The sequence below is a fragment of the Ranitomeya variabilis genome, chromosome 4 (assembly GCF_051348905.1).
Source record: "Ranitomeya variabilis isolate aRanVar5 chromosome 4, aRanVar5.hap1, whole genome shotgun sequence".
Lineage (NCBI taxonomy): Eukaryota > Metazoa > Chordata > Amphibia > Anura > Dendrobatidae > Ranitomeya > Ranitomeya variabilis.
The window spans coordinates 646,596,577-646,614,625 of NC_135235.1; the positions used below are offsets into that span (position 1 = coordinate 646,596,577).

Genomic DNA, 18,049 nt, shown 5'->3' on the forward strand with positions numbered 1-18,049 from the left:
TATATCATATAAACATCTAATATAAAACAATTACTGGGATAATATTCGCTGTATTAACAAATTAAACTATATCAAAAGGGGACAGCCAGACAATGAGGACAGCTGGCTGACAGGGAGGGGAGGAGGGGTTACACACTTTGATTCACTTTGATAGGGGCGTGTCCACCTGTCAAATTGAGTTTGATGAGTAATACCTCTGCTACACTACTGGGGTGTGTCAGGGTTAGGGGTGTGGTTAGGGTTATGGTTGGGATTAGGGTTAGGGGTGTGTTTTGAATAGGGTTTCAGTTAGAATTGGGGGTTTCCACTGTTTAGGCATATCAGGGCTCTCCAAACGCAAGATGGCGTCCGATCTCAATTCCTGCCAATTCTGCGTTGAAAAAGTAAAACGGTGCTCCTTCCCTTCCGAGCTCTCCCGTGCGCCGAAACAGGGGTTTACCTCAACATATGGGGTATCAGCATACTCAGGACAAATTGGAGAACAACTTTTGGGGTCCAATTTCTCTTTTTACCCTTGGGAAAATAAAAATTTGGGGGGTAAAAAAACATTTTTGTGGGAAAAAATAAATTTTTATTTTCACGACTCTGCGCTATAAACTGTAGTGAAACACTTGGGTGTTCAATGTTCTCACAACACATCTAGATAAGTTCCTTGGGGGGGTCTAGTTTCCAATATGGGGTCACTTGTGGGGGATTTCTACTGTTTAGGTGAATCAGGGGCTCTGCAAATGCAACGTGATGCCTGCAGACCAATCCATCTAAGTCTGCATTCCAAATGGCGCTCCTTCCCTTCCGAGCTCTGCCATGCGCCCAAACAGTGGTTTACCCCCACATATGAGGTATCAGCGTACTCAGGACAAATTGTACAACAACTTTTGGGGTCCAATTTCTTCTCTTACCCTTGGGAAAATAAAAAATTGGGGGTGAAAAGATCATATTTGTGAAAAAATATGATTTTTTTATTTTGACGGCTCTGCATTATAAACTTCTGTGAAGCACTTGGTGGGTCAAAGTGCTCACCACACATCTAGAAAAGTTCCTTAGGGGGTCTACTTTCCAAAATGGTGTCACTTGTGGGGGGGTTTTAATGTTTAGGCACATCACGGGCTCTCCAAACGCAACGTGGTGTCCCATCTCAATTCCAGTCAATTTTGCATTGAAAAGTCAAATGGCGCTCCTTCCCTTCCAAGCTCTGCCATGTGCCCAAACACTGGTTTACCCCCACATATGGGGTATTGGCGTACTCAGGACAAATTGTATAACAACTTTTGGGGTTCATTTTCTCCTGTTAACCTTGGGAAAATAAAACAAATTGGAGCTGAAGTAAATTTTTTGTGAAAAAAAGTTAAATGTTCAACCCTTATAACTCCCAAACAAAATAAAATTTTGGTTCCAAAATTGTGCTGATGTAAAGTAGACATGTGAGAAATGTTACTTATTAAGTATTTTGTGTGACATATCTCTGTGATTTAAGGGCATAAAAATTCAAAGTTGGAAAATTGCAAAATTTGCAAAATTTTCGCCAAATCTCTGTTTTTTTTCACAAATAAACGCAAGTTATATCGAAGAAATTTTACCACTATCATGAAGTACAATATGTCACGAGAAAACATTGTCAGAATCGCCAGGATCCGTTGAAGCGTTCCAGAGTTATAACCTCATAAAGGGACAGTGGTCAGAATTGTAAAAATTGGCCTGGTCATTAACGTGCAAACCACCCTTGGGGCTTAAGGGGTTAACAGTTTTTTATTAATGTTTTCAGCAGCCACTGGGGACTGCAATTCGCTTGTGTGTAAGTGTCTGATCACAACACCTCCAATATGGCAGCTCCCGTAAATAGTAGCCTGTGATCAGCATCCGACTGCATCTGTTGCATTTTGGCTGCCTCCTGCTGTGACCTGGTCTGTCCAGGTTACAGCTGTCAGAGGAGATCGGCGCCATTTTCCTAAAGTCTGTCACCGCTCAGTGCCAGTAGATGTCGAGATGCGGAGGTTCGCCTGTTGTGAACTCTGTTCTCGAACTCCCTCCTGTGGTCAGGAATGGTAGTTCTGTGAGTTCTGTCCGTGGGTTCCCTCTGTTGGCTGAAAGTGGAGCTGCTGGTCTTGAAATGGCTTCATCAGCTGCATCGTTTAGGACTGGGCTGGTTCCTCTATTTAACTCTGCTCAGATCGTTACTTGATGCCAGCTGTCAATGTATCAGTACTGGTTCAGATCTCACTTGGATCTCCTCATGACCTGTCTACTCCAGCAGAAGCTAAGTCCCTGCTAAGCTCATTTGTTGTTCATTTGTGTGCTGAATATATTTCTGAGTACCTGCTAAGTTTCTGTCCAGCTTGCTTATCATGATATTGTCTCGCTAGCTGGAAGCTCTGGGTTGCAGAGTGGCACCACCGCACCGTGAGTCGGTGCGGGGTTTTTTCGCTCACTCTGCGTGGCTTTTTGTAGTTTTTTGTGCTGACCGCAAAGATCCCTTTATCTATCTTCTGCCTATTTAGTAAGACTGGCCTCCTTTGCTGAAACCTGTCTCATTCCTGTGTTTGTGCCTTCCTCTTAACTCACAGTCAATATATGTGGGGGGCTGCCCTTTCCCTTTGGGGTATTTCTCTGAGGCAAGGTGAGGCTTTATTTCTCTTTAGGGGTAGTTACCTCTCAGGCTGTGAAGAGTCGTCTAGGCAGTGTCAGGCACGATCCACGGCTAATTCTAGTGTGTGTGATAATAGGATTAGGGTTGCGGTCAGCAGAGCTCCCACTTCCCAGAGCTCGCTCTATTTTGCAGTTTGACTATCAGGTCATTCCAGGTGCTCCTAACCACCAGGTCCATAACAGTACAGCTGGCCGCAAAGTGTTAATGCATCTCAATAGAGGGATAGGAGAAGTTCTGAGACCATTTTTTTTTCTCTGTAGTGTGCTTTGCCTTTCTTTTCCCCTAAATCTCTGGGTGGTTCAGGACTCAGGTGTAGATATGGACATTCAAGGTCTGTCTTCTTGTGTGGATAATCTCACTGCAAGGGTACAAAGCATTCAGGATTATGTAGTTCAAAATCCTATGTTAGAGCCTAGAATCCCAATTCCTGATTTGTTTTCTGGGGATAGATCTAAGTTTCTGAATTTCAAGAATAATTGTAAACTGTTTCTTGCTCTGAAACCTCGCTCCTCTGGTGACCCTAGTCAGCAAGTAAAGATCATTATTTCCTTGTTGCGTGGTGACCCTCAAGACTGGGCATTCTCCCTTGCGCCAGGAGATCCTGCATTGCTTAATGTTGATGCGTTTTTTTCTGGCGCTTGGATTGCTCTATGACAAACCAGATTCAGTGGATCAGGCAGAGAAAATCTTGCTGGCTCTATGTCAGGGTCAGGATGATGCTGAAATGTATTGTCAGAAGTTTAGAAAGTGGTCTGTGCTTACTCAATGGAATGAGTGTGCCCTGGTAGCAATTTTCAGAAAGTGTCTTTCTGAGGGCCTTAAGGATGTTATGGTGGGGTTCCCCACGCCTGCTGGTCTGAATGAATCAATGTCCTTGGCTATTCAGATCGATCGGCATTTGCGGGAGCGGAAAGTTGTGCACCATATGGCGGTGTCCTCTGAGCAGAAGCCTGAGCCTATGCAATGTGATAGGACTTTGACCAGAGCTGAACGGCAAGAACACAGACGTCAGAATGGGCTGTGTTTTTACTGTGGTGACTCCACTCATGCTATCTCTGATTGTCCTAAGCGCACTAAGCGGTCCGCTAGGTCTGTCACCGTTGGTACTATACAGCCTAAATTTCTTTTGTCCGTTACTTTGATTTGCTCTTTTGTCATCCTACTCTGTTATGGCGTTTGTGGATTCAGGCGCAGCCCTGAATTTGATGGACTTGGAGTATGCCAGGCGCTGTGGTTTTTTCTTGGAGCCCTTGCAGCATCCTATTCCATTAAGGGGAATTGATGCTACGCCTTTGGCCAAGAATAAGCCTCAGTACTGGACCCAGTTGACCATGTGCATGGCGCCTGCACATCGGGAAGATATTCGCTTTTTGGTGTTGCATAATTTGCATGATGTGGTCATGTTGGGTTTGCCATGGCTACAGGTCTATAATCCAGTATTGGACTGGAAATCAATGTCTGTGTCCAGTTGGGGTTGTCAAGGGGTCCATGGTGATGTTCCAGCGTTGTCAATTTCTTCTTCCACTCCTTCTGAAGTACCTGAGTTTTTGTCGGATTACCAGGATGTATTTGATGAGCCCAAGTCCAGTGCCCTGCCTCCTCATATGGATTGTGATTGTGCTATTAATTTGATTCCTGGTAGTAAGTTTCCTAAAGGCCGACTTTTCAATTTATCTGTGCCAGAACACGCCGCTATGCGGAGCTATATAAAGGAGTCCTTGGAGAAAGGGCATATTCGCCCGTCGTCATCACCGTTGGGAGCGGGGTTCTTTTTTGTGGCCAAGAGGGATGGTTCTCTGAGACCTTGTATAGATTACCGCCTTCTTAATAAAATCACGGTCAAATTTCAGTACCCTTTGCCTCTATTGTCTGATTTGTTTGCTCGGATTAAGGGGGCTAGTTGGTTTACCAAGATAGATCTTCGAGGAGCATATAATCTTGTGCGTATTAAGCGGGGCGATGAATGGAAAACCGCGTTTAATACACCCGAGGGCCATTTTGAGTATCTGGTGATGCCATTCGGGCTTTCTAATGCGCCATCTGTGTTCCAGTCCTTTATGCATGACATCTTCCGAAAGTATCTGGATAGATTCATGATAGTATATTTGGATGATATTTTGGTCTTTTCGGATGATTGGGAGTCTCATGTGAAGCAGGTCAGAATGGTGTTCCAAGTCCTTCGTGCTAATTCCTTGTTTGTGAAGGGGTCTAAGTGTCTCTTCGGAGTTCAGAAGGTTTCCTTTTTGGGCTTCATTTTTTCCCCTTCTACTATCGAGATGGATCCAGTTAAAGTCCAGGCCATTTATGACTGGACTCAGCCTACTTCTGTAAAGAGCCTTCAGAAATTCCTGGGCTTTGCGAATTTTTACCGTCGCTTTATCGCTAATTTTTCTAGTATTGTCAAACCACTGACTGATTTGACCAAGAAAGGTGCGGATGTGGTGAATTGGTCCCCTGCGGCCGTTGAGGGGTTTCAGGAGCTGAAACGTCGTTTTTCTTCGGCCCCTGTGTTGTGTCAGCCAGATGTTTCACTCCCTTTTCAGGTCGAGGTTGATGCTTCTGAGATTGGAGCAGGGGCTGTTTTGTCTCAAAGAAGTTCTGATGGCTCTGTGATGAAGCCATGTGCTTTCTTTTCTAGAAAGTTTTCGCCTGCTGAGCGTAATTATGATGTTGGCAATCGGGAGTTGTTGACCATGAAGTGGGCATTCGAGGAGTGGCAACATTGGCTGGAGGGCGCCAAGCATCGCGTGGTGGTCTTGACTGATCACAAGAATCTGACTTATCTCGAGTCTGCCAAGCGGTTGAACCCTAGACAGGCTCGATGGTCACTGTTTTTCTCCCGTTTCGATTTCGTGGTTTCATACCTTCCGGGTTCTAAGAATGTGAAGGCTGATGCCCTTTCAAGGAGTTTTGTGCCTGATTCTCCGGGAGTTTCTGAGCCGGCTGGTATTCTCAAAGAGGGGGTAATTTTGTCTGCCATCTCCCCTGATTTGCGGCGGGTTCTACAGGAGTTTCAGGCGGATAGACCTGACCGCTGTCCTGCAGAGAGACTGTTTGTCCCTGATAGATGGACTAGTAGAGTTATCTCTGAGGTTCATTGTTCGGTGTTGGCTGGTCATCCTGGAATTTTTGGTACCAGAGATTTGGTGGCTAGGTCCTTTTGGTAGCCTTCCTTGTCGCGGGATGTGCGTTTTTTTGTGCAGTCCTGTGGGACTTGTGCTCGGGCGAAGCCCTGCTGTTCTCGTGCCAGTGGGTTGCTTTTGCCCTTGCCGGTCCCGAAGAGGCCCTGGATGCATGTTTCCATGGATTTTATTTCAGATCTCCCTGTCTCTCAAAGGATGTCGATCATTTGGGTGGTTTGTGATCGCTTCTCTAAGATGGTCCATTTGGTACCCTTGCCTAAGTTGCCTTCATCTTCTGATTTGGTTCCGTTGTTTTTCCAGCATGTGGTTCGTTTGCATGGCATTCCGGAGAACATTGTGTCTGACAGAGGTTCCCAGTTTGTTTCAAGGTTTTGGCGGTCCTTTTGTGCTAAGATGGGCATTGATTTGTCTTTTTATTCGGCTTTCCATCCTCAGACAAATGGCCAAACTGAACGAACCAATCAGACTTTGGAGACCTATCTGAGATGCTTTGTTTCTGCTGATCAGGATGATTGGGTGACCTTTTTGCCATTGGCTGAGTTCGCCCTTAATAATCGGGCCAGTTCGGCTCCTTTGGTTTCTCCTTTTTATTGTAATTCTGGTTTCCATCCTCGTTTCTCTTCAGGGCAGGTTGAGCCTTCGGACTGTCCTGGTGTGGATTCTGTGGTGGACAGGTTGCAGCAGATTTGGACTCATGTAGTGGACAATTTGACATTGTCACAAGAGAAGGCTCAACGTTTCGCTAACCGCCGTCGCCGTGTTGGTCCTCGACTTCGTGTTGGGGATCTGGTTTGGTTGTCGTCTCATTATGTTCCTATGAAGGTTTCTTCTCCTAAGTTTAAGCCTCGTTTTATTGGGCCTTATAAGATTTCTGAAATCCTCAATCCTGTGTCATTTCGTTTGGACCTTCCAGCTTCTTTTGCCATCCATAATGTGTTCCATAGGTCGTTGTTGCAGAGATACGTGGCGCCTATGGTTCCTACCGTTGACCCTCCTGCTCCGGTGTTGGTCGAGGGAGAATTGGAGTATGTGGTGGAGAAGATTTTAGATTCTCGTATCTCGAGACGGAAACTTCAGTATCTGGTCAAATGGAAGGGCTATGGTCAGGAGGATAATTCCTGGGTTCTTGCCTCCGATGTCCATGCTGCCGATTTAGTTCGTGCCTTTCATTTGGCTCGTCCTGATCGGCCAGGGGGTTCTGGTGAGGGTTCGGTGACCCCTCCTCAAGGGGAGGGGGTACTGTTGTGAACTCTGTTCTCGAACTCCCTCCTGTGGTAAGGAATGGTATTTCTGTGAGTTCTGTCCGTGGGTTCCCTCTGGTGGCTGAAAGTGGAGCTGCTTGTCTTGAAGTGGCTTCATCAGCTGCATCGTTTAGGACTGGGCTGGTTCCTCTATTTAACTCTGCTCAGATCGTTACTTGATGCCAGCTGTCAATGTATCAGTACTGGTTCAGATCTCACTTGGATCTCCTCATGACCTGTCTACTCCAGCGGAAGCTAAGTCCCTGCTAAGCTCATTTGTTGTTCATTTGTGTGCTGAATATATTTCTGAGTACCTGCTAAGTTTCTGTCCAGCTTGCTTATCATGATATTGTCTCGCTAGTATTAGGGTTGAACAATTAATATAAATGTTCAATTCTCTAGTTGCCTACTCCTGGCCTAATGGATATTGATCATGTGCACTAAAGAAATACACCAGACACAGTCAGCTGTAACTCTCCTTGATCAAAGTGTGGCTCAGCTCCAAGAAGGGAAGTTTATTAGTCAAACACAATGTTATATATCTCCTGTAAGGGGGCTCGGTTAGTTCTAAAATGGGAGTGATCGGATGTATTCCATTGGTTAGTGGGTTGGGCATGAGCAAGTCCATGGGCGGATCCATGAGGTCATCTAGGTGGGTTGGTCCGTGAGGTCATCAGAGTGGGCGTCGCTGTGGGTGGATCCATGAGGTCATCAAAGTGGGCGTCATCTTGGATACCAGACCGCATGGTCTGCTGAAACAGGAAATGGTGGCCATCTTCAGTGTCTTCATTGTTCATCTTGGATACCAGACCGCATGGCTCTGGTATAGGAGATGGCAGCCATCTTAAGTGTCTTACTTTGTCTGAGGAAAACTTATGTAAGGTTAAACAATACATGTTATAGGTTGCTTCCCACAATTACCTTATGTGTTGAGGTTAATTAAGTATTTGATCTTATGGCTCTCCTCAACAGTCCCCCCTAAATACTTTATTAACCTTTTCTTTTATCTTGATCCCACCGTGGTTCCCTAACCCATCGATGTTAAGTGTTATTATGACATCAGAGGCTTCATGACAATATGGATGCTATAGACACCAGAGAATGTGTGACTAATTATGGGTATACTGAGGAGGTATATCGGAGCGTGTTACCAGTGTCCTCGGGACTTCCCAACCTGCTGGATCTATTACTCTCCAATCTCCCATCTCCATGGTTACTTAGAGTAAAATACACATGTGCGACTAACCCTGTTGTACACATCCTAGATCCGACCGTCTTGCCCGGGAGGGGGAATTGGAGTTTTCACCAGTTTGAGACAAGTTTTCCCTTGTGGAAAACCTCCCTTTGTAGCTGGACTTTGACAAGCAGGTCAGATCCTACTCTGTCCCTAACTGTCTAACAAGTTTATAATGTGAGAGATGGATCCAGGAGGCGCTCAGCAATCCTGACCGAAGTAGGAGTAGTCAGGAGCACTTGGTAGGGACCCTTAAATCTCGACTCCAGGAATGTCTTTTCTGATGAACTTCTTTACAAGCACGTAGTCACCAGGTTGGAAAGCATGGGTACCTTCACTGGAATCTGGACCTGGAATGGATGATAAAACTCGTACATGTGTTATTGACAGTTCTTTAGTAACAACAATTACATAATTTACAAGAATATCACTTCCCAAGGCTAGCTGTTGTGGAAAATATTGACCCAATCTTGGAGGCCCCCCAAAAAGAATCTCGTATGGTGTGAGTTTAATGGGACCCCTTGTAGTGTTTCTGACTGAGTATAAGGCAACGTGCAAAATGTCTGTCCCAAGTCTGACCTCCTAACTGGCTTTCAGTATTTTATTTTTCAAGGTGCCATTCAGTGTTTCTACTTTCCCACTGCTGTGTAGGTGATATGGAGTATGTAAACCCAAATCCGCTCCCACTAATGTTCATAGTTCCTTAGACAGTGCTGCAATGAACGCAGGTACTTGGTCACTCTCAATTACCTCTGGGACCCCATATCTGCAGACTACTTCAGTCATCAGTCTCTTAACAGTCACTCTGGCAGTCATGTTGGTTACTGGATAGGCTTCGGGCCATCCTGAGAACATGTCAGTCACTACCAGTACGTACTCGCACTTCCCTACTTTTGGCATTTGAATACGATCGATCTGAACTCTCTGAAAGGGATAGTGGTTTAGCCAAATGTTTCTGAGGCGGTGCTGGATTGCATGTTGCACACACAAGGCAGGACTTGCAATATTTTTGGGTGACAGTAGAAATCCCAGGTGCCATGTAGGTCTTCCAAATCAGGTCATTCATCCGATTCTTGCCTCTGTGGGTGATACCGTGTGCCCATTCTGTCACTGAAGGGTACAGATTACGGGGTAGACCTTTGTGTTCACCCTCCAGACTCCATCTTCATCTTTTTTTAGTTCCTCCTTCTTGCCATGACTTCTTTTCATCATCTGATGTCTTGTCTTGATGTAGATGGATAATCCTCATAAGAGAGGCTTTAGTCCCTTCTTCAGTGTCTTGTGACACGTACATCGCTGCTTTCTCTTTCCTAAATGGATCCACAGCATAGGTTTTTTCTGTTTTGTCAGCAAAGAAGTTCCCCCTTGCTTCTGGAGAATCCAATCTCCCGTGAGCTTTGATCTTGATCACTGCAACCTCTGAAGGTAGATTCAGAGCGACCACAAGTTCTTGTATGATAGCAGCATGTTTTACAGGAGTTCCACTGGACGTTAGGTATCCTCTGGCTGCCCAGATACTGCCGAAGTCATGAGCCACTCCAAAAGCGTATCTTGAATCCGTGTAGATGTTGACCACCTTCTCCGTCGCTTCCTGACAAGCCAACGTCAAAGCTTTAAGTTCCGCTTCTTGTGCAGACATGTGCGGTGGTAGCGATCCAGCTGAGATGACCTGGTCATGTGTAACCACGGCATACCCCGTATGGAATCTTCCTGTTTTATCTGCAAATCTGGAACCATCAGTGAAGAACGTCAGGTCAGCATGTGGGAGTGGGTCTTCAGACACGCTTTTCTGGGAGGCTACTTCTTCATGCATTTGTTCGAGACAGTCATGATCCTCTGAGTGTGTAGAGGCATCTTCTCCGAGAGCATCAGTATCATCCACATCCCCCCTGGAAAGAGGAAGCAGCGTGGACAGTTTGAAGATGCTGCAGCGGACAAGAGTGACATTATCCGGAACCAAGAGCGAACATTGGAGTCTCATATGATGCTGCACCAACAGATGTTTAGGTTCCAACAAAGCAATTATGTCGTGTGGAGCCATTAAGAGAACTGGATGTCCTCAGATGATATCAGAAGTTTTGTCCAGAAGCATATGTGCAGCATGAACAGCTCTGAGGCAAGTCGGGGAAGCTTGAGACACAGAGTCCAGGCGGGCAGAGTAGTAGCCGATTGGTCTTGTTCTTCCCCCATGTTTTTGTGCTAGGACTCCGAAAGCATGTCCTGCTACTTCATTGACAAACAAGTAAAAAGGTAGTTGATAATTTGGGATTCCAAGAGCTGGTGCAGACTGTATGGCCTGTTTAAGAGCTTAGAAAGCTTCCACGGATTTGGTACATAGTGGAAACACTGACGTCTTGAGGTCATCGTACAATGGCTGCATCAGCTTTGAGGCATCTGGAAACCTTTGGCAACAATAATAATTGATAGGTCAGCCAACTCATCCGAGGCCCTTGTCTTAGGTTCTTGGCAGAACTCAACACCAGAGTCCCATGTCTCGTCATGCTCCTGTAGAAAGGCATCGGCTGTTTTTCTGGATCTAGAACTTGGTTCAACAGAGTAGCAGCGTGCCGGGGTGTAAACTTGACACAGATGGTGGGCTCCTCAGACATGAGCATTGGCACTGTTGGCGGTGGCACCTGAAGCGGGAGTAGAGATGTAGTCCCTTGTGTATGAGGAGCCGGAGGAGGTAACAGTCCTGGAATGAAGGGCTCTATTTGGGCAGCTCCAGTATCATGGTATGGGCTCCAGGTGACGCAGGCAGTCTTAAAAGCTTTAACAGTCCTGTCCTCATTAATGCGAGTTATTGCTGCACGAAGTTGTTGAGCACTAACGTCTGGATGAATAGGGTCATAAGTAGGGGTCACAGTGTGTATGATCATTCTACATGGAAGATTGCCAGCTTTAGTCACCGCTATGTCCCCAACAGCTATCTGACCACGTGACTCAACAATGATTTGACTGTCAGCTTGAATAGTCGCCCCTCCTGCTTCCACTATAGCTCTAGCTACACCTCCATTGTGCTCTAACCGAGAATTGGCAGCATTAACAATAGCGTCTGTCTCCATTGTTGTTATGTCACCCTTTCCCACCACTAACAAGGGTCCCTCAGGAAGTTCTTTTTCAAAAATAGGTTGCCAACATTCCCTCCCCTTTGTGCTTCCTGTGCTATTGGTATCCCCCTCCCACATTGAGCCCCCCCCTTGATACAGTCGCCACCGTCCCATACAGGTGTGCGCTTGGCTGCGAGACAGCCTGTGAGGTACTGGGCATAGGGTTATGTAGGCTGCGTGAGAGTGCTGTTGTGGAAGCATTGGGAGGAGAGGCCGCTGCTTGGAGCATCTCATGTGGGTGTGCGGCTAAATTGGCAGTGGAAGTGACAGTAGAAAGGGTAGGTGCTGGGGACGATCCAGGTGGGAGGACTGCTGGATTCACAACAGGAGTGATAGAGGAAAGGGTTGGTGCCCCATTGGAAACAACAGAGATAGGAAACATGGGTAAAGCCTGTTCACTTCCCGAAGGAATATAGTATTGGCCGTTAGTGGTCATTACTGGGTAACAAGGATTTGGTGATGTGGCGTGTAGCCTTAATCTGAGATGTTCACCACCAGGAGCAGCACATTCGCCATCCACAACATGGCTGCCTTCAGAATTAACACCTTTGCCATCCACAACATGGCTGCCGTCAGAATTATATTTACCACCACCAAGATGGCTGCCGTCAGAATTATATTTACCACCACCAAGATGGCCGCTATTAGAATTATATTTACCACCACCAAGATGGCTGCCATTAGAATTATATTTACCACCACCAAGATGGCTGCCATTAGAATTATATTTACCACCACCAGGATGGCTGCCGTCAGAATTATATTTACCACCACCAAGATGGCTGCCATTAGAATTATATTTACCACCACCAAGATGGCTGCCGTTAGAATTATATTTACCACCACCAAGATGGCTGCCATTAGAATTATATTTACCACCACCAAGATGGCTGCCATTAGAATTATATTTACCACCACCAGGATGGCTGCCGTCAGAATTATATTTACCACCACCAAGATGGCTGCCATTAGAATTATATTTACCACCACCAAGATGGCTGCCGTTAGAATTATATTTACCACCACCAAGATGGCTGCCATTAGAATTATATTTACCACCACCAAGATGGCTGCCGTCAGAATTATATTTACCACCACCAAGATGGCTGCCGTCAGAATTATATTTACCACCACCAAGATGGCTGCCATTAGAATTATATTTACCACCACCAAGATGGCTGCTATTACATTTAACACATTGGCCATTAACAAAATGGCGACCATTACATTTACCACATGGCTCTGAGCCACCATTTTGGCTGCTATTACATTTAACACATTGGCCATTAACAAAATGGCGACCATTACATTTACCACATGGCTCTGAGCCACCATTTTACGGTGGTGGCCGCTCACAAGATATATTTTTGTAATACACAACTCAAAACTCTATTCTTTCTATTCCTTTTCTCTTCTACCCAATTTCCAATTTTTCCTTTTTTTTTTTTTTTTTATATATATGTACTTTCAGAGACTCTTTCTCCTGCCCTAGCAATAGACAACAATCCATTATCTTCTAGGATACCTTTTCTTTTATCTCAAGACAAGCTTCCACTCCAGGGGCTGTAACCATCCCCCCTTCTGGCATTCCACACAATTTCCACTAATTTGCATGAGTCTAACTTGCCATCTGAATTTGGCTTAGTGCCCATACGGCAGAACTGCATTAATTTCTTCATCTTTCTATAGATATACAGTATATATATATCTATCTATCAAGATAACAAACACCAAACAAACAATAAGACGGGGGAGATGACTCAAACCTGAGATTCTAAAAGGGAACTGAGTCTGCAGTACTCAGCTCCTATGCCTTCTTGTCACGTGGTCCCTGTCTGACTTCCGTGCTCCGTACTTTACAAACCAATTATTCCCTACTTTGTCAAATTGCTCCCTAACTCACCGGTCCCCGTGCAGAGTCACTCACTCGATGTCACGGGGCAAAAAAAAAAAAAAAAAAGGAAAACTATAAATTTAATTGGCTCAAACTGAGTCAATCACTCCAAGTTTCAATGAGCCGCTACACAATTTATTATGCCCGAACTGAGCCAATTCGCTCCAAGATTTACCGGGTCCCCCTAGGCCGAGTCAATCACTCAAGGTCCTAGTCCTCATGTACAGAACTGAAAATCTTATCACAGGCGACAACCGTATACCACAGACAAAAATTATTTTATTTTTTTTCCTACACTTGCTTTCTTTCCTTCTTTAAAAACAAAACCTGTTTTTCTCGTCCTACCACATGCTTTGCTTTCTGTAAACACTTGCTTTGACTTTCCTAGAAACCCGTTCTGTTCCAAACACAATGACTACCAGTCATACCCCTCTGTAAAAACCAGTTTTTCTTGTTTTATCACTTGCCTCTAGCCCTCTGTAAACACTAACCTGCTTTGACTGTCCTTACACAATATTTCTCTTCTTTACTACCAATCATCTCCCCTCTTCACAACATGTAACAGGCAGTAGGCAACTAAAACGTGACGGTTCTTGCAATTAAATGACCAGCAGCGGAGATACCCTTTCTGCCGTCTTACAGATACCAAGAAAACCGGGCACGGTCAGGCAATCTGCACAGGATACCCCGAAGGACACAGGTAAAGACTACAGATTATAAAAATCAGCAGACTTACCGTGTTCTGTTAAGGAGTTGATCAGTCTCCAGGTTCGGGGTACTCAGTGCATCCAGCCGTTCCAGTCGCCGGTTCTACAGGGTTCAGGGCTCTTCCTCTGCTGGCCCCCCGTTGGGCGGCCAAATATTAGGGTTGAACAATTAATATAAATGTTCAATTCTCTAGTTGCCTACTCCTGGCCTAATGGATATTGATCATGTGCACTAAAGAAATACACCAGACACAGTCAGCTGTAACTCTCCTTGATCAAAGTGTGGCTCAGCTCCAAGAAGGGAAGTTTATTAGTCAAACACAATGTTATATATCTCCTGTAAGGGGGCTCGGTTAGTTCTAAAATGGGAGTGATCGGATGTATTCCATTGGTTAGTGGGTTGGGCATGAGCAAGTCCATGGGCGGATCCATGAGGTCATCTAGGTGGGTTGGTCCGTGAGGTCATCAGAGTGGGCGTCGCTGTGGGTGGATCCATGAGGTCATCAAAGTGGGCGTCATCTTGGATACCAGACCGCATGGTCTGCTGAAACAGGAAATGGTGGCCATCTTCAGTGTCTTCATTGTTCATCTTGGATACCAGACCGCATGGCTCTGGTATAGGAGATGGCAGCCATCTTAAGTGTCTTACTTTGTCTGAGGAAAACTTATGTAAGGTTAAACAATACATGTTATAGGTTGCTTCCCACAATTACCTTATGTGTTGAGGTTAATTAAGTATTTGATCTTATGGCTCTCCTCAACACTAGCTGGAAGCTCTGGGTTGCAGAGTGGCACCACCGCACCGTGAGTCGGTGCGGGGTTTTTTCGCTCACTCTGCGTGGCTTTTTGTAGTTTTTTGTGCTGACCGCAAAGATCCCTTTATCTATCTTCTGCCTATTTAGTAAGACTGGCCTCCTTTGCTGAAACCTGTCTCATTCCTGTGTTTGTGCCTTCCTCTTAACTCACAGTCAATATATGTGGGGGGCTGCCCTTTCCCTTTGGGGTATTTCTCTGAGGCAAGGTGAGGCTTTATTTCTCTTTAGGGGTAGTTACCTCTCAGGCTGTGAAGAGTCGTCTAGGCAGTGTCAGGCACGATCCACGGCTAATTCTAGTGTGTGTGATAATAGGATTAGGGTTGCGGTCAGCAGAGCTCCCACTTCCCAGAGCTCACTCTATTTTGCAGTTTGACTATCAGGTCATTCCAGGTGCTCCTAACCACCAGGTCCATAACATTCGCCTGCATGAGGTGAGTATTGGCAGCGGTATTCACAGCATGACCTTAGAAGTACAGTTCAGGCTGCTGATCACCGCTCCCCACCGCCACTGTAAGAGCATGTCAGTGTAATCCGCACACAGCTGAGCGCGGTCACACATTACAACACTGCTCCCATAGAAGTGGAAGAAGCAATAGACTATTTTTTACCCAGTATATGCAACAGTGCAAGAAGTACTTTATCGGTTGCTTTGAAAAGTTAGCTGTGCATGTGAGCTAGTGTACCACCCAGGGCAGGCATCTAATCATAATGGCAATTGGTGGGTGCGAGAAGTGTGGTGTGGATGTGTGAGATGACTGTGGGGGGGGCGCTTTGCTCATTTTCAGCCTATTGTGGTACCTTAATGGATAAGTGAGTGTGAGAAGCGGAGTCCTCCTTTTACAATCATATCCAAGTCACGAGTGCAGCAAGTGGGTGATGCTTATCACATTACAGTTTATACGATCTGAGAATACAACATCTACACGTTCCATCTCCTCATATGTTCCCGTTATTATTTCCTGTAATTGTGTTATTACATGGGATCTTTATGATGTTACATCATCATCTTCTCCACATTCAGGTCCCTACAATATTGGATCCTCTCAGTGGAGATCGTCTGTATAAGAGAATTTTTCTGATTTACCCATCATGGATGGATAGGGACAGGGACAAGATGGCGGAGAGGATATTACACCTCACCCTAGATATCCTCTTCCAGCTTACTGGAGAGGTGAGAGATTCTGATGACGTCATATTACATCGTTCTTATCTATGGGAATAACAGATGGACAGAACTGGAGAGGTGAGGACTCTGGAAATGTCTGTAGGGAGATTTATTAATGAGTCTCTCCATAACCAGGATTACGCAGTAGTGAAGAAGACCTCTAGTGAGCGCTGTCAGGAACGTTTGTCTGAGGGATGGGGAAGACTCCTTAGCCCAATCATTGTGCCTCCACCTCACCCCCTGATACATGAGGACATCAATGACCAGAAGATCCTAGAACTCTCCTACATGATGATTCATCTGCTGACTGGAGAGGTGACACTGCTGGGAATGCTGGGACATTATACAGTAACGCTATGGAGGGATCGGGGGATGACGTTATCATTGTATGTGTCAGGTTCCTATAAGGTGTCAGGATGTCGCCATCTATTTCTCCATGGAGGAGTGGGAGTATTTACAAGAACACAAAGATCTGTACAAGGACGTCATGATGGAGGTTCCCCAGCCCCTCACAACACCAGGTAATAGATAGGACTAAATACGCACGGCCTATAATTATCTATATGTAAAGAATGAATTCAGTCCCTGTATGTGTTTCCTCCAGTTCTATCCAGTAAGAGGACAAAACCAGAGAGATGTCCCCATCCTCTTCTTCCACAGGACTGTAATCAAGAAAATCCCAATGTTCCTCAGGATCATCAGGTAGATGGAGAGAAGGTGTCATGAGATCTCCCCTATGATGTGTAGACGGCTGTGAAGGTCTTGTGCTCAGTCTTGTTTTATCCACCAGTATTACCGTATTTTTCGCTTTGTAAGACGCTCCGGATTATAAGACGCACCCCAAATTTTGAGGAGAAAAATATGAAAAAACTTTTTTTTAATAAATTGAGGGGGCTTCTTATAATCCATGCGTCTTATTGCTTACCAGGGGTTGTGGCTGCGGTGGATCAGGGTCCCAGGGTCGTTGCTGGAGGCAGGAGTGGAGCATTGCTGCAGGCTGGGATGATGGGGTCTGCAGGGGGGCTTCGGTGCTGCATGGGGGATGCTGTGCTGCAGGCTGGGATGAGGGGTGCTGCAGGGGGCTCTGGTGCTGCAGGGGGCTCTGGTGCTGCAGGGGGCTCTGGTGCTGCAGGGGGCTCTGGTGCTGCAGGGGGCTCTGGTACTACAGGGGGCTGTGGTGCTGCAGGGCTGTCTCCAGTGCTGCAGGGCTGTCTCCAGGGCTGTCTCCGGTGCTGCGGGGGGCTCTGGCAACATTTTGTGAAAGACCAGAGCCCCCAGCAGTTCGTCCATGCGTTCCTGTATGACTGACTCCGGGAAAATGGCCGCCGGAATCTCGAGAGATGAGATCTCAGTGCTGAAATCTCATCTCCCGAGATTCCGGCGGCCATTTTCCAGGAGTTAGTCATACTAGAACGCATGGACGAACTGCCGGGGGGCTCTGGTCTTTCACAAAATGTCGCCAGAGCCCCCCGCAGCACCGGAGCCTCCAGCATCACCCGGGGCAGCAGCGGACAACCCCGGCAGTGGCGGCGGGTGACAGCGGCGGCGGGCGGTAGCAGCGGCGGACACCCCCTCATCCCAGCCTGTAATGGTAAGCGGTATATCCGCTTTGTTAGACGCACCCACATTTCCCCCCCAAATTTGGGGGAAATAAAGTGCGTCTTACAAAGCGTAAAATACGGTATATGTTTTATACTTGTGTAATAAGAACGGTGGAGATGGCAGGATTAGAGCTGATCATAGATGTGACTTCTATATCTGGCTGTGATTTAAAAAAAAATTGTTTCAGGGTAAAGATCTGAAACCATAAGACGTTCCTGTATTTAACACGTTTATTTTTTAACTGTTTTTATTTCTTTGCGTGTAAATCTTATAATTTCATTTATCTGTCCTTTTTAACCCCTTCCCGACATGTGACGTAATAGTACGTCACATGTCGGGACCCCCGCTTTGATGTGCGCTCCGGCGGTGAGCGCACATCAAAGTCGCGACATGTCAGCTGTTTTTTACAGCTGACATGTGCGCGCAATAGCGGCGGGTGAAATCGCGATCACCCGCCGCTATTAACTAGTTAAATGCCGCTGTCAAACTCAGAC

At 46.0% G+C, this 18,049-nt stretch overlaps 2 protein-coding genes across 2 annotated transcripts in view; one reads left to right on the forward strand and one right to left on the reverse strand.

Annotated features, from left to right (window-relative positions):
* LOC143767347 (uncharacterized) overlaps window positions 1-18,049 on the reverse strand; it is a 294,161-nt gene that overhangs the window by 104,248 nt on the left and 171,864 nt on the right. The window lies entirely within an intron of this gene.
* LOC143767345 (uncharacterized) overlaps window positions 1-18,049 on the forward strand; it is a 96,588-nt gene that overhangs the window by 39,403 nt on the left and 39,136 nt on the right. Inside the window, exons 2-5 of the mRNA XM_077255589.1 lie at window positions 15,810-15,959; window positions 16,089-16,268; window positions 16,351-16,474; window positions 16,558-16,655. Coding sequence (XP_077111704.1) covers window positions 15,882-15,959; window positions 16,089-16,268; window positions 16,351-16,474; window positions 16,558-16,655 — 480 coding nt within the window. The 5' untranslated portion in view covers window positions 15,810-15,881. The remainder of the gene's footprint in view (window positions 1-15,809; window positions 15,960-16,088; window positions 16,269-16,350; window positions 16,475-16,557; window positions 16,656-18,049) is intronic.